Consider the following 16,152-nt stretch of genomic DNA (forward strand, 5'->3'; position numbering starts at 1 on the left):
CTGGCTGTTTCAGAATTGTCATTTTTTAGATTTGTACACTGGCTTTATATTTGAGGGATTATTACTTTATATGCATTAAAAACTTTCTCCCCTTTTTTCATAAGATTAAAATAAAACTCATCGCCAAAACTTAGAAAATAAAAATGGTAAAAGAAATTTATAAGTCACCCATAATGCACAATCAAAACTTAATCATGAGAAACCTTTTGGTGGGTTTCCTTTTAGTCTTTAAAACCATTAATATGTATTTGATCATATTATATACATAGTTTGCATTTTTTCTTTTTTTACTTGACATATGAGCATTATCCTTTCTTTATAAATGCTGGGGACAGGCAAATAGCAAATCTCACACTTTTTAATTTATATTTAGATGTATACTCAGACTCACACAGAGGATGAAATGAATCACTCTCCAGCTTATTTGTTTGGGAGAAAGTGTTTAATTTAGAATAAAGTCATATACTAAAGAGTGCTAATTGAATAGCATAACAATTAAGAGGATTAGTATATAAAAATTAATGCCATATTAATTTAGTAAGCCGTTATACAGTGGAATTATCTACCCTAAAGGTTCTTAATACCCATGCTGAAAGAAGCCATCTATGCACAAAACAATTTAGAATAAAGTCAAATACTAAAGAGTGCTTACTAAATTAATATAGAATTTGGCTCTCTATTCAACCCCCAACAACCTCTCTCTTTGACCTATTTATATCAACTCTCTCTAAACCAACAAATGGTGTTAGATGAGTATGGAGGGAGAAATAGAAAGAAACCACTTCTTGATCAGTTCTTTGGTAGGGTCCCTTTCTCTTCTTGACCTGTGCTCCTAGCTGAGAACTTGATTGTGTCAGAGAGACACAGACATCTGCTTGAAAAAAAAACCAAATACATTCAGGAATTAATAACTTCTACTCAGTACGCCAAACTCACAGGACAGCATGTCGAGTTTCCTGAAATGTGTTCCCAGAATAACATTCAGTTATCTTAAGACAGGAAGTCACATTCCAAAAACACCTGGAAATAATCTGTGTTAGTTGAAAGCTGCAGATAACGGGTCTCACATAATTCAGTCATAAATTTGTTATTTTTAAAAAGAGTAACTACTATTTACCGAGGGCCTACTCTGTGCCAGGCATTCTGCTAGGTATCTTGCAAAAATTGTTTCTAAGTTTTTCAACAACCCACAAGGTAAAAAGGAAAACTGAGTCTAACAGAGACTGAAATATATGACTTGGCTAGCAGTAGCTCTGAAAATACCAAATAGGAGACGTCACCTCCACGTACCATTAGTAGACAGGAGGAAGTAGGCTGCATTCTGCTGAGGGAGCCATCTTATTTTATTGATTTTTTCTTCTATTTCTAAACTCTTCAGGTAATCGAACTCAGGTTCATGGCTCTGGAATGTGCTGTAAACATTGTATTCACCCCTACGATGAACCTGATTTTTACTCTGTAGGAAGGGAAAAAAACAAAAGCAAAGATTAAATCATGTAAGCCACCTGCAAATTCATCAATTCCTTCTTTTTTTGAGCAGAATCATTAGGGGTGGATTGAGCATGCCATGTTAGTGTGGGACGAGGGCTGGACCATGACAGCCGCAAGTTCTACCTTAGCTCAGTGGCCTCCAAAGTATCTGATCATGTACCCAAGTTGGTAAATATTAGCACCTCCAATATATACATATATTTATAAATTATATACATGAAATTTTGCACTAATATATGGTGTACATAATATATACGGGGGTGTCAAAAATGTATGCAAGTGGACACTTTGGTCAGCGTTGCTCAAGCAGTAGTTCACCATAATCAGAAGTGTCTGGACGCTCATGGTAACCACTTTGAGCACCTCTTGTAATTGCAGAAGTCAAATGTGACTTGTATTTATCTTTTGTTATCAGTATATATTGAGTATTACAATATTAATACAGTTTTCCTTTCTTAAAATGTGTATACATTTTTTGGGCGCCCTCTGTATATACACATAGAAATAGAAGTTAAAATAGGACATGATTTGAAAATCAATATAAATTTTAAAAATCAATATAAATAGGAGTTATAATATTTTCTTTCTGCATTCTAATCGATGGCATAGACACCCTTTGGAGTAAGTTATCCCATGCTGATGTCCATATGTACTTATATCAATCCCTTACAAAGAGTACAAAGCTATAGCATCTGTATTGTTCATTGGCATTTTAAAATATCACCAGATTCTCACAGAATCTCTGAGAGGTAGGCAGAGCAGAGAAATGGACAGAAGAGGCTCAGAGATATTAAAATGACTTCTCCAAGGTCACACAGCTTCTAAGTAGCAGATGTGAGCATCCGATCTTTCCCCCCCCACCACCACCCCCTTTTCTCCCCTAGCATGGGTAACAAAACAGACAGGAGCACAGAGATGACATCTGTGTCACGGGGTCACGGGGAGATGATGAGACTTTATCTCTGGCTTTCCCCAGCTCGAATTACACAAAGTACAAACAGCAGGAACTAAATAAATGATGAGAAAATGAAACATAAGGGAAAGGGTCAGCAGAACAGGGCAAGAGAAAGAAGAAAGGTGAAGAGAAGGAAAAAGAAGATGTGAAACAGGGAAAGAGAAGGGAAAAGAAGGGAGGTTTCATTTCAGGCATTTTGGGACCTGATTACCAAGAGCTTCAAGTCAGGCTTTGGAAAACGGTGTTCAAAAATTCAAATCCAGGTCTTCTTAAACATTGGTCAGGAAAGTTTGACTCTTAATAAAAGATTCAATTTAAAATATATATATATATATATTTCTGGGTGGGTATTGAACATGCAAACCAAAATTTCAACTTCCTGATGGATGCTAACACCTGGGATTTGTGAGGGCGGTGAAGTTCGTTCTGAGAGCAAACTCTCCAGGAGTGTGTGTCTTTGAGAATTCACTCACAGAAGCCACAGAAGTCAAAAACAGACCTGACCTAGATGGCACGTAGCTGTTTCTCAGGCTTAGTGTTCATTTCAACCCAGGCCTCGCCACAAAGCGAAACACTTAACTGCATGTCACCATCCTGGACATTTATGTTTTATGGAGCCTTCCTTTAGAAAATGTGTTCCTCTTTATGTTACGAATGAATCAGGCTTCCCAAATATTTCAGTAAATTACAATAGGTGAAACCTATAAAGAGTGAATGGAAAACGTGGGGTGGAATAGTACTGGCAACATGATGTCATGGGTAACGTATGCTAAATAGTTACTCCCGTTCCTTTATCATCACTATAAACCTAACTGGATTTTTTTTTTTAAATTGAAGGAGAAGGTTTGAAAATCAGTTTTAAGAGGATTTTCAAGGCTGACATACTTGCTACTAGCCTGCTTACTGCAGGGAGAGCCAGTCCACCTTAATAATAAAATTTATAAGAGTGTTGATTTGGTACCATCCAAATCAGACTGTCAAGTGTGTGTAGTATGTGCCAGACCAATTAGCACTAGGCAGCTCTGGGAAAGCAGGAAAAATTCCAGGTCACGAAGAGCTATTAGTTCCTACTTGCCAGCCACGTTTTTGTGTTTTCAGGGCCAATGGAATAGGCTGGGTGCCTGATTTAATGCTGAACACTTGAATTTATACAAAACCCTGCGGGATTATGATGCCCTTATAGAAATTAATTGCAAATAATGTGCAATTACCAAATATATCACCTCTAAATGAGGCTTTCCTTTTTTGATGGGAGGTGTAACACAAATGGCTTTGAGGCACAAAGCAGGCTTTAAATTGCTAGGGAAGTCTCTTGTGAAACCTTCCTCCTGCACTGGGCCTCCCCCTACGCTGAGCTGGGTGAATCTCAGAGGCAGGCAGTGGCAGATGGGAGTTACTAGAACACAGGCTGGCCTGCTGGAAGCTCTAGGACCATGCCAGGGGAGGCCAAAAAAATCAAATTGGGCCATAATTCCATACTGACAAAACAGAAGCAGACACCCCCAAAATTCAATTTATATGAAAAAGAGAAACAATTCCTAGTGGAACTCGAGTCTTGAAGAAATGGGCTTTTTGAGATTCACTGGAAGTTAGAACTCCTGTTCAGAATGCATATGGCATTTAGCTCCAGTGACCTTTGAGTCACCTATAGTCAAGTGTGTGCCCTATGCACTGCTCAGATGTCATTTTGTGGAACTGCACTCCCTTTGGTAGGGCCAGTTATCATTTTCTTCTCTACTGACTCAAGTTATCCTTTTCACAACCGTTGGCAAAGAACTAATTTTTTTTCTCCTACATATTCTGTAGGGGCGCCTGAAATGAGGGGAGACTTAATTTTAATAGCTCGAGGATAAATTTCACTCCAAAAGGAGGAGTTATGCTCAAAAAGCACCCATGGCCTTTTACAAGTCAGGTGAGAAGCGAGGTCGTTTTGAATGTGCAATACCCAGGTTTGAAAAGATAAGGCCATGCCCAGGAAAGGTTCTATTTTCAGGTGCTTTTGTGAACCTGACCGAGGAAGTGTTGATATTAATGACTTTTTGGCAGTTTTCAGTTTGCTAGCAAGCAGCAAGGTTAAGGGCAGGACATAGGATTAAGGAACAGCAGGAGGCCTCCTTTAAAAAGAGAAGAGGGTGGGCGTTTAGTATTCACTGCCACTTACCTCCTGCTCTCGTTGAAATATTACAACCCGACCCCCTTTGTCCCCTGTCGCTAGTAATTCTCCCGTGTGGTTGAATTCTACCGTAGAGATAATGTCAGCTGAAAAGAAGAAGACAAAGGCAATTTAAGTAACTGCACACTTACTTTGAAACGACAGATAATAGACATACTTTTCTGCGCATTTAAGGGCTTAGGGCTTTGTCTCTGCAGTGGAATTCACAAGAATTTTATGGTCTGTGTTTTACGTGCCACTAGAAGTGGCACTTGGGAAAGTAAATTTCCCAGATGCCCGCACTAGGTCTCTTGGAACATCTGGAGAGACCACAAAAGGAAACAGGCATTCAAACCTTTTGTTTTGGGCAAGAGAAAATGAATTTCTGTATGGTTCAGGGAAATGACAGCTTTCTTTGATAATTTCTACCAATGATACATCCTGTACCCACCTCCTGACCTTTGGCATTTCCCTTTCTTCTACACCAAGACACTTAGCAAACAGGTTTCAGAGGTGGCTATGCAAATGAGGGCTGGGGACTGTGAGGAAGCCAGGCTGGAATGCCTGAAGCTCAGACACGGAACGCAAAGAAAGCACTGGGACACTGCAAGTTGGAGATTCAAGGAAGGACCCCACAAGTTCTCTAGCTTGACCTATGCTCCCCCTTTCTTGGTGAGCCCAACACACCTTTCTGGAAGAGCAGGGCCTTATTCTAACGCCAGGAGAGGGGTGCTGAGAAAACAGGGTCATGAGGTCAGAGGAGAGAGGGCAATTTGTACTTGATTTCCAAACAGAGAAAATACACAGGCACCAGGAACTCAAATCACAGATAATTGCTGAAGGAATGCTAGCTGCCAAGTCTTTCTTCAATGGTGACCCCGGAGGAACACGGACAGGTAAATTACCTATGATTGGATTTATTAGAGCTATTTTTAGGAAAATGTCAGAGGTTAATTCCTCTGCAATTATTCCCCTGCAGTGCTCCAACAATCGCTACCGAGAGTGCAAATAAGTTGAAATAAGGAAAAAAAGGGCAGGGGCCTTTGATAGAGGAACAGTTTGAAGATTATGTCCATGTGAGGGAAGAAAAGGGGAAACAGTGGACTGGAAAACTGAGGCAATTACCTCTGAATAATTCCAATGGCAAATCTCATTTTAATATCATCTTTGCAAGATTTTCTTTGTACGCCTGATTTATTCAGCTAAGGAGTGTAAAAATTCTCGTCTTGGCATATCACTGTCCTTTGCCAATATGAAAATGCTTCTAATGGTCATTTTTTGTGCAGAAGGAAAAAGAATAAGGCACAAGCCATCATTACTTTCCAGGTAGGCACACTGAAAAGACCAATTCATGATTTCTTGTTTGGGCCTCTTAGATGACTGACCCCAGGGATAGCAAATTCAAAGCTCTACTGGGCCACTAGGTATTAGAGTGTGAAGGAAACCCGGTGACGTAGAAACCTTGTGTCCCCTCTTAGGGAACAAGCGGCTACTCAGCTTAAGCCAACTGCAGCCATGAACTATTACATGCCTTACCAGATAGTCTGATATTTTTTAAAAGAAGGTGGAAATCCAGAGTTTCATGCAAAATCTCTTAAGTTTTCTATATCGGCAACGAACTTTTTTTTTCAATGCCATGGTGTTAACAATATATATAATCTTGTCTGTGGGCTATATATCGTTTGTAGGTCACCAGTTCGTGATTTCTGGTCTATAAAGTCTTCCTTTAGAAAAGGCCACCCTATTGCTTATTCTGATCTCAACTGGAAATCTAGTCCATTTCCTCAGGAAGAGCCCTCCAAATGAACGCGACCTTAAGGAAACACAAAATAAGTTGCATGGTTATTCAGTTCCTGACATAAGTTTAGAAGGCCCATTTCTATAACAAGTGCCCATTGAGGAGTAAGAAAGCCCAGCAGGGCTGGGAAGCCAGCCACCTCAAGTGAATTATTTGGCCACTTTCTGTGTTATAGTTTGTGCATCTTAGCAAAGCACTCTTCATGTGGAGAGGAGAGAAGGCTGTTTAATGTTTGCAGTTGCTTCAGAATGCCCTGATTGAAAAAACACTTGAATGCTAGGATACACTTCTCTTTTAGTTACCGCTTCTGGCTTTTCAATGAGTTAGCAATGAGGTTATTCACCAAGTTTCCTGCCTTAGGCAGAACCTAAAGCAGACATGGCTATTTCTTTTCACTCTCAGATTTCTGTCAGGTACTAAACAGTGAGTCAAAGCTCTCAAACCGCTTAAGATACAAACACCTCCCAGAGAGAAAAGGTAGTGGGGAACCATGGGAGGTTGGTGGGGAGGCCGGGTCTAGGGGGTGAACAGTGTCACGTTCCTGTCTTCAGGGCTAAGATTCTGCTTAAGTGCAGTTTCCGCCCTTCCTCTCAGCAGCCATGTTAACACAGACCCTGCAATTCTAGGTGGGCTCCTGGCTGGTGCACTGAGAACTGAAACACGAGCCTTTCCTTTTGGGGAAGTTAGATATCAGAAAGAAGAGTTATGTAACTTTTTCCAAGGTCAGCCTCTGGCTCAGTTTCCAAGAAAACATCACTCCAAGGGAACAAAAAAACTCACTTTCTGAGGGATACCATAGATACTGTCTTTTTGCCCAGACTCTCTGTGAAAATATCTTCATTTAAATGTCTCCCTTTGATTCACATAGGTGAAAACAAGGTAGGATTTAAAAAAAAAAAATCAATAATTCTTGGGCATGGATATGTTCATTCATTTAAACTACCCATCACTACACATGATGTGTAAAAAGCATTCTTCCAGGCCCCCGAGAGGGCACAAACTTAAAGACATGGTCCCCAACCTCAAAATCATTTCAACCAAAATGTGCAACATCTCCTCACTCCATATCTATCATGATCTTCAAAAAGAACTCATCTGCTCTCCTTCATTCAAGTTTCTACAAATGAATTCTGCCTGGTATATCTGTTTTTACTCACTATTCCCTCAGCCTTTATAACAAATACATTTTCTTTGGTATTTGCTCAATGTCTTTCACATGTGTATGCTATCAATATTATTTAAGAATTGGGAGGAAGATCACTGGGCCCCAACTACCATGATACCTACCTATAGTCCCTACCATTAGAGTAACTCCTTCATGCATTAACCCCCTTCAATACAAATGTTGCTTTGAAGTTGTAACACATTTTAAACCATGAGTAACCAGATATGCAAATAGAGTATTTATCACATATGAGAACAAAAATTGCATCACAGAAGGAGAAAGACTGAAGGAACAATGCCTACTGGAGAACATAAGTCTAGGCAAGACGTTGCAGTGGGGTCTGTGACCCAACCGGGACCTAATACAAAGGCACGAGGTAGAGAGGTTTAGCATAGCCAGGAAGAAGAGAAAGGCACATACACACACAGGAAGATTCAAGCTCAAGTCTAAGCCACATGACCCAAGCTAGTATTATTATTATTAGATCTCTGCATTATGGGACATCAGGCATGGTCCCGGCTAATAAAAACATCCCTTCTGTTTTCCAAGTGTTACCATTATTTGTGCTATGTTTTCCTCAAGAATCTTGTAAGAGAAAGGGTAATTGGCATGGCAGGATTCTGAAATTCCTTAGCCCTCTTGCCAAGTCCTCACCTTTATTTTAATCCCACCAGCCAGTTGGTCTGTGCATTAGGTTGTTTATATCTAGCTATCGTCTACCTTCCTCAGAGCATATGCCATTGCAGCTCAAGTTAATACCTGTTTTGCACTTGCATGTTTTCTGACTCATTTATCACTGCTAAGCCAGTAGGTGTAACCAGAATACTGCCCCATCCATCTCTGCATATCTTCATCTATGACTGTTTAATAATTGATGCAAAATTCATGAAGCATCCCACATTCCAATTTCAAGACACTGAAACTCTTGATACAGATACTCTTGTGTTTGCGTCATGTTCTTTGGTAGAGCAGTTCAAATTGGAAAACTTATACTGTGCAAGACAAAACAACTTTTTAAAGTACAGAAATAGCATATGGTGATAACAATAAATTAGCAAACTTAGAGACAACTTCATGTAAAATCATGATCAACAGAAATCAATTAATCAAGTTCAACATGACTTTTGCCTCTAAATGACCAGTTTGTATGGCCCCATTAAATGCCTGGCCGAATGACGTTGTTGAGCAGAAAGCTATAAACTTGAGCATTTTCCCTCTGTTCTATATAGATATGGTCAAGTGCATGTTTTTGACTAAAAACAAACAAACAAACAAACAAAACACAGAAGCCAAAAGCAGTTATAGGGGGGTCAAATGTAGTTAACATGATTTTTAAAGGAAGTATGACATTTGCCCTGTTCTACAGCTATTGGTGTTAATTTCCACAAGATGGCGGCCTGGCAACTCCAATTCTAGTTCAATAGGCACTGCTAAGACCAAGTTTTTCTTCTTTTAAAACCAATCTCAGCATTCCACAAAGGCTCCAGACTAGTAATTTCATACAGAAAGTCTCCATTTACCTGAATAATAGAAATTGACTTGGCAATTAGATGCACGTGATGGTGATGCTGAAGAAAATGGAAGGATCCCGTAGTCCATGCCCTAGTCTCCCAGTGTGCAATGCCAGAGCACTAGGCTCAGGCAGGCATCCGGATTATCAGATGATGTGTAATTCAAATAGCAGGGTGATTGTTTTGACAAAATGATGACTCAGTTTAAACTTCAAGAGAAACTGAACCCAAATCGTCTGATGGGACAAGATCTGACTGACCAGGACACTAGCATTGGCCTCTCAGTATCCATCATAGGGACTAAAATGAGAAGCTAAAACAATTTCGCTTTCAGAGCCCATTAAAAGTTTTATCTTTCATCTAGGAAACATTTGGTAGATGATACGATAAAGGCATTGACCCTGTTTGTATCAGCTGACTAGTCCAGCACTCTCAATACTTGGCTTTCTTCCTGATAGTCTAGTCCATTCTAGGCAGAGCTTCCTGTTTCTTCAGCTAGGCCAAGGATATCAGCAAGGATGGGAAAAAAGGTCTCAGAGCGGATGACAACGGTGAAATGGTGGTAGCTGCCAGAAATTTTGTGTTGAGAAGGTTTGGGGAGGTCATTTTCAGCTTGCAGTGTAGTGATTAATTGGCAGGGAGGGGAGGTGGCATGTATGACCTTTGCCTTCCCTACATAAAGGCTTCTAGCCAGATTGGTGATGACTTTGTGGATGAAACAAATGGGATTCTTAGGCTTTCCAGTGGGAATTAAAACTTCTCCCTCCATCTGCATAAAACGGTGGACTCCTTTCTGGGTTCTGGTTCACAGTCCAAAGTCAGCAACCACTTTTTCAGATAAGGTTTTCTCTGGTAAGTTCTGATAACTGAAATAATGTGTTGGAACATATTTTCCACCAAAATAGGAGGGGGGGGGGAGTGTGATTATGGCCAAAGAAGATATGCCTAAATACAACTGTGATTATATCAAAATGGCCTTGTTGATGTTAATATATTGTAAAAATTTTTTAAAAGAACCAGGCAATAAAAATGTGTGTGAAGTGATTGCAAATTTGGTAAAGTATTTTCAATTCAAAATATGTCTTATTTAACTGATAACGCAATATATATTTATTAAAATTTCCATTAGTATACAAGAAGATGCTTAAAATATAAAATGAAATTTCCCTCACAATGTGACTCCTCCAATGATAATACTTAACTACTACAAATACATATACACAGATATTCATTGAAGAAAAAGGTCTGTCAGGAAGAGTCCAAAATTATATTTTTTGTAGGATGTGAATGATTTATTTTCTTATAGTCTTTTTTATAATTTTTCAGTATTTTCTAATTTTTTACCATAACCGTAAATACATGAGTGATTTTTATTTGTAAGCAATTGTGATGGTTTTCAAACTGAATAAAAGAGTTTAGCATTTATCTCAGTGACTTTTTAAAAAACTTTTAAAATTTCCAGATAGTAAAATTCATTTTTGGTGGCATACACTTTTATGGAGTTGGATAAATGCACAGAGATATGTATCTATTACCACCATCATGATATAGAACAGTTTCATCACCCCAAAAATGGTCCCTCTTACTACCCTTTTGTAATGAGCAATTTTTCCAGAGGGATAAAATTATGGGAATAAAATGAGCTGACTGGTGTGTAAGAGCTTCCAAAAGTTAATTCTGCACAAATACAGACCCAGTAACACTACTGGTCTCTCAACTCAATTTGGAGCCAATGGCTCAGAGTCAAAAATTTTAATTTTTAATCTTATTGTTTAGATATTATCACTATTTAGAGTTCTATTTTTAGAGTGGTGGGAAGCTCAAATCATCAACATACCTTTGCACACACCTGGGTCACAAAGTATATTTATGCATGAAGATTTCTACCCTTTGATCTTGGCCTCTGGTCTTTAAATGGAACTATGTTGGAGTCCTTGGCTCAGCAGAATTTCTTAACTTGACCCTGTTTCTCACATTCCTTTAGCTTGGTCTTCGTGACAGAAGTAGTAAATATAAAGTTCTGAGTAGTGATAACAAGTAGATCTAACTTTGTTTATCGATTTTGATCTATTGGCAGAAGCTGCCTATTGAGAAGAATCTGAGGTCCTAGCGGGGCTTGGTGGGAGAGTGCTGTCATCAAGTAGACATGTCTGCTGCGGGTCTGGAAAGAGGCAGCACACATGCCCCAAGCTTGCTATCCTGACCTACTGTGAGGAACACAGATTTTCTGTCTGATCCAGACTGATTCTTGTGTCTCCTGACCAATGTCTGGTATCTAAGTAACCCTTTTCCTTTTATTTGAACATAATTAATTCTGTGTGTACTGGTTTTAGCTTAACCTGGTGCTGGTATTCCTCCCATATGAAAATAGGTAGATAGGAGGGTTTAACAGCCCCAGATCCCCAGATCTTACAACAACTGCTACTTCCTATTTAACTGCAAGCAGAGTACTGGAGAATGGGTACTATTTAAATGTCAGTTTGCCCCTGTGGACGAAGCTCATTAATGGCAGGTAATGTGTTGTGGCAGATACTCTCGGTTGGCTACCCCTAACCAGTGCCTTGCTTCCTTGCCTGCCTCCCGCTGTAGGGACTGAAAAAAATCAGATATTTGCTTCCCAGCCTCCCTTGTGGCCATGCGACTCAGATCTGGCCAATGAAGCATACAGGAAAGTCTGCTGGAGAACAGGGAGGCAGACTTCTGGGAAAGATTTTCTTTCCCTGAATAAAAGGAAGGAAGCAAGTAAGGGGAGGTCTGTTGGCTGTACTGACTATTCCTTGCTTCCTGCCTTTGCACGTGGTTGTATGTGGCCAATGATATGTGGAGCTGTGGCAGCCATCATGTGACCATGAGGTGGCAAGACTAAGGGCTTTTAAAAACCAAGAGGCTGAGTATGACATGACAGAATGGGACAATGTCCTTGAGGCTATCACTGAACTACAAAAACGTACCTTAGGGATAGCCCATGTCTGGGCTTGTTAAACAATAGATAACCTATGGTTTAAGCCACTGCTAAACCACAGATTTTATGTCATTTGCATCTCAATGCATTCTAACAGAATGTCTCTCCATCTTGGTTTTCATCATAGCATTGTGCACAGGACAAGATTATGAATGCGTGCTGAATTGGAAAATACGGCCCCCAGTCCTGCAATCTCCAAGCGCGATCTCTCACAGGCACATTTCCTTTCACTTTACCACACAACCAATTTTCCTTCACACTTGCTTGGTTCCCAGTACAGGTATTTAGGTGGTTTGTTTATCCCTCTCCCCGTGTGGAAATGGTACATTACTTTTGGACCATTCAAATATGAAAGCAGCTTATTGGGATAGAATGCCCCCCCCACCTCCCCGCCCAATGAATCATGGTGTCCATCATAACGTTATGACTTCAAAGGGACCTAGCCATGCCCTCCTTAGGAGCCAAGTTTTCCCTGCTAATGTGCAGGAAGCCCACCATGCTTGCTGAGCTGTGAAAATCCAGATGGCAGGAAGCAGGTGAGTAACAAATGCCATGCTGTTCCCATTAAAATGCACACAGCTTCTCCATGCCGACCGAATTCCCAACACTAACCCGGTTTGAGACAACTCAGGCCATGTGGGTTTGATAGGGATTGCTTTTCATTCAAAACATGTTTCTGCAACATAGAACCTGAGAAGAGAGAATTTTCCTGTAGTTGGAACAAAACTTGCCTAAAGGGCAAAGGAGTTTTTTTAAAAAAACTAAGTCCTCTAAGTACAGAAAAATCCATTGGGAAATTGGTTATCGTCCCAACTTGCCTACTAACCACAATCCTGTGTGGCTTCCTGTGGAATCTGCTGTCAAAGTGTCTACCATCTGTCACCCACTCTTTCAGAAAGCAGAGGAGTAATTAACTGCTCAGGTGATGCAAACTGTCAATCATTCAGATCTATTATCTACACAACATGGGACATTTACCGCTGACCCCCAAGTCAGTGGGACTTCAGGTCCAAAATGGAAAGCTCATCACATCTGCAGGGGAACAGGAGGTCTTGGGCAGGCAGCCTGCCACCCAAACACACTTAATGAACATGGAGTCATGTTAACACGCCTTTGGTCAAAATTATGTGGTGCCAGATGCTCTGAAGTCAGTAAGACATGGCACCTACCTTGTGGCAGCTAAAATTCCTTATGTTTGTGGGTTGGCTCGAACATCACTTCTTCAGGGACGCCTTGTGGGACTTCTCCCCAGACCTAGACAGCTTCCTTTATCATGCAGCCTCACTGTGCCCCACACTTCTCCTTTATCACCGTTATCACCACTTACTATTAGCGCTTATCCCAGTGGTAATAGAATCAGGTTAAATGCCTTTCTCAGTCTCTCAACTGTAAATTCCACAAGGAACTTATTCATCATCGAACTCTCAGTGCCTAGCTGAGACTCTTAATATATTAACAGATGCTTCTTAATTTCTTCTTTAATCAATAACTAAATGAGAACCAAAGAGAGTCAACACCAACGTGGACCAACGCACAGAGAATGGTTACTCTAAACAAAGTACCAATGAACACAAAATTTATGCTGGATGAATGTAAAAAACATTTTTTAAGGGGTGTGAGGCAAGGGAAAGCTCTTATCTGGAAGAGTATTTTATGACTTTAGAACCAGACAGATTGATTAGTAAAGAACATCTTTTATCCTAAAAAGGCTTGGTAGCACTGATAAAAAATTAAGCGTCCTATGAATCACAGGAAGAGAAAGGGTAGATGGGCTGTGACAACAGGGAACCAGAATATGATGCTATTTGAGAGAGGGCATGGAAGTGGCAATGAGACAATTCAGTGTATTTTGAGCAAATAGGTCTGACTTGCAAAGGATTTATTTAGTGAACACATATTACGTGCACGTCACTGAGTTGGGTGCCAGGGATAAGCTAATAAACAAAATACATCTATTCTTTGCCTTCAAGAAGCTTTTAATCTAAAGGTCTGGGAAGTAGTGGTAGACTGGGTCATAGTAAAAAGAGGCTGTTTAAAGATCTTATAATGGAAATCTTTGAGCCACAGAATATAAGAATCCTAGTTTTGACCTAGAGGAAAACAGAAGCCACTATGGGAATTTAAGATCACTTGCAGTTCATCCATATCCCTCCTTTCAAGAAATCTCTTGTATTTCTCTAAAGGACAAATTGAACACTAAATGTACTATGTCTCTTTGATGAACTCTAGATGGGCATAAAGTAATGAATGAAGAACAAAGTAGGAAAGGATTTGGATTTTTCCTCCCCAAGCAGGTTTACATGCCAAAGAAAATAAAGATGCTGCTAACAGTTCACAAGGTATTATGCTATGCTAGTTTTTCAATGGTCTTAGCAAAGAAAATGGAAAGTGTCAGAATCAAATGTGCCATTTACAATTCTATGAATCACTTAGTATCTCTCTCTCCCTTTCTCTCCCTCTTTCCCTCCCTTGCTCCCCTTCTCTCTGGCTAGGAGTTGTACTATTTTGAAGAATATTATAAAACATTACTCTCTTTTGGATAATGTGCATATTTTAAAGCCCTGAATACAATACTTTATACATATTAGGTAAACAATAAAGAATAGAATGAATAAACTATTATTGATTTTCAACATCAGCATGACCCAACCGTTAATAAATATTCATCAGGCAAAAGCACTATAGTACATCCTTACGTCTGTTTTCTATACAGTGAAAATGGAATATTTAGAAAATCTATTATATTTGATTTCATGTTCATGTATCAGTTTACATACCAATGAATAACAGGAAATGTAGAAAAATCAGGAAAGACCAGATGTTGATAGACTCATTCATAGTTCCACTTATTCATTCAACAAATATCCACTGAACACACCTACTATGTGACAAGCACAATTCCAGATATTGGATATATATCAATTAATATAACAGGCAAAATATCTGTCTTTATGGGCCCTATACTCTACTTGTGGAGAAAAGATAATAATCAATGAACATAATAAATTACATTATATGTTATATACTATGGGAAAGAAATACAGCTGAGTACGTGAGATTAAGAGTTCTGGAGGTAGGAAGGAGGCTTGGGTTTTAAATAGGGTGGTGGTGATAGGCCTCAGTGAGCAGATTGGAAGGAGGTGAGGGAGCTTGCTATGTAGGTATCTGTTGGAAGAATGCTGTAGGCAGAGTAAACAGATGGTGGGAAGACCCTAAGAAAGAAACGTGTGTATGTCAGAGGACCAGTGTAGCTATAAAAAGGCGAAAGATTTATATGATGTGAAGAGAAACCAGAGTATGGGACCAGTGTAGCTAGAGTGGTGTAAACAAGGGGAAAATGAGGTAAGAGAAACGAGAGGTTCAGAGACTAGAGCTTGTAGACCACAGCAAGCTCCTTGGCTTTTACTAAAAGTGAAATGGGCACAACAATGTGAAAAGTACTTAACATCACTGAACTGTACCCTCAAAAAAGGTTAAAATGATAATTTTTGTGTTATATACATTTTATTACAATTTTAAAAAGTAAGGAAAATTGAAATGGAAGGTTGTTGGAGGCTACTGAGTGATGGCGTCTGACATTTTACAAGCACCTATCTGGCTGCGGTGTTGAGAACAGACTGTAGAGGACTGAGGTGGAATCAGGTGTGTATTGAGATAATCCAGGTGAGAGATGATGGTGGCTCAGACCATGGCATTGGCAGTGGAGGTGGAGAGAAGTGGTCAGATTCTAGCTACACACAGAGAGTTGACCTGACAGGATTTGCTGGTGGATTGGTTATGAGGTATGAAAGAGAGACATCAAGGTAAGTCCAAGGATTTTGTCCTAACTGATATGCTGGACTTGCCCTTACTGACATTGGAAATTTCCAGGTGAGGCCGGTTTTTTAAGGGAAGACCAGACATTCAGTTTCAGGCATATGAAGTATGAGAGGTTTATACGTAAAGATATAGAGTAGATATTGGCAAATAAGAGATCAGAGTGCAGGAAAGGGGTCTGAGTTGGTGATTCAAATGTGGGAGTTATCAGCATTTCAGATGGTATTTAAAGCCATGAGACTGGATGAGCTCTCAGGGAGTGAGTGTATAAAAAGAGAGGAGGGCAAAGAGCTGAGCTTTGG

The 16,152-nt window shown here is 39.8% G+C and overlaps 1 protein-coding gene across 6 annotated transcripts in view; it reads right to left on the minus strand.

Moving 5' to 3' along the window:
• PPP2R2B (protein phosphatase 2 regulatory subunit Bbeta) overlaps window positions 1-16,152 on the minus strand; it is a 391,849-nt gene that overhangs the window by 101,909 nt on the left and 273,788 nt on the right. For all 6 annotated transcript variants that reach the window (XM_074313727.1, XM_019739121.2, XM_019739122.2 and 3 more), the window contains 2 exons: window positions 4,608-4,705; window positions 1,291-1,456 (listed from right to left, as the gene is read on the minus strand). In XM_074313727.1, coding sequence (XP_074169828.1) covers window positions 1,291-1,456; window positions 4,608-4,705 — 264 coding nt within the window. The remainder of the gene's footprint in view (window positions 1-1,290; window positions 1,457-4,607; window positions 4,706-16,152) is intronic.

Source organism: Rhinolophus sinicus, linkage group LG10 (assembly GCF_036562045.2).
Source record: "Rhinolophus sinicus isolate RSC01 linkage group LG10, ASM3656204v1, whole genome shotgun sequence".
NCBI lineage: Eukaryota > Metazoa > Chordata > Mammalia > Chiroptera > Rhinolophidae > Rhinolophus > Rhinolophus sinicus.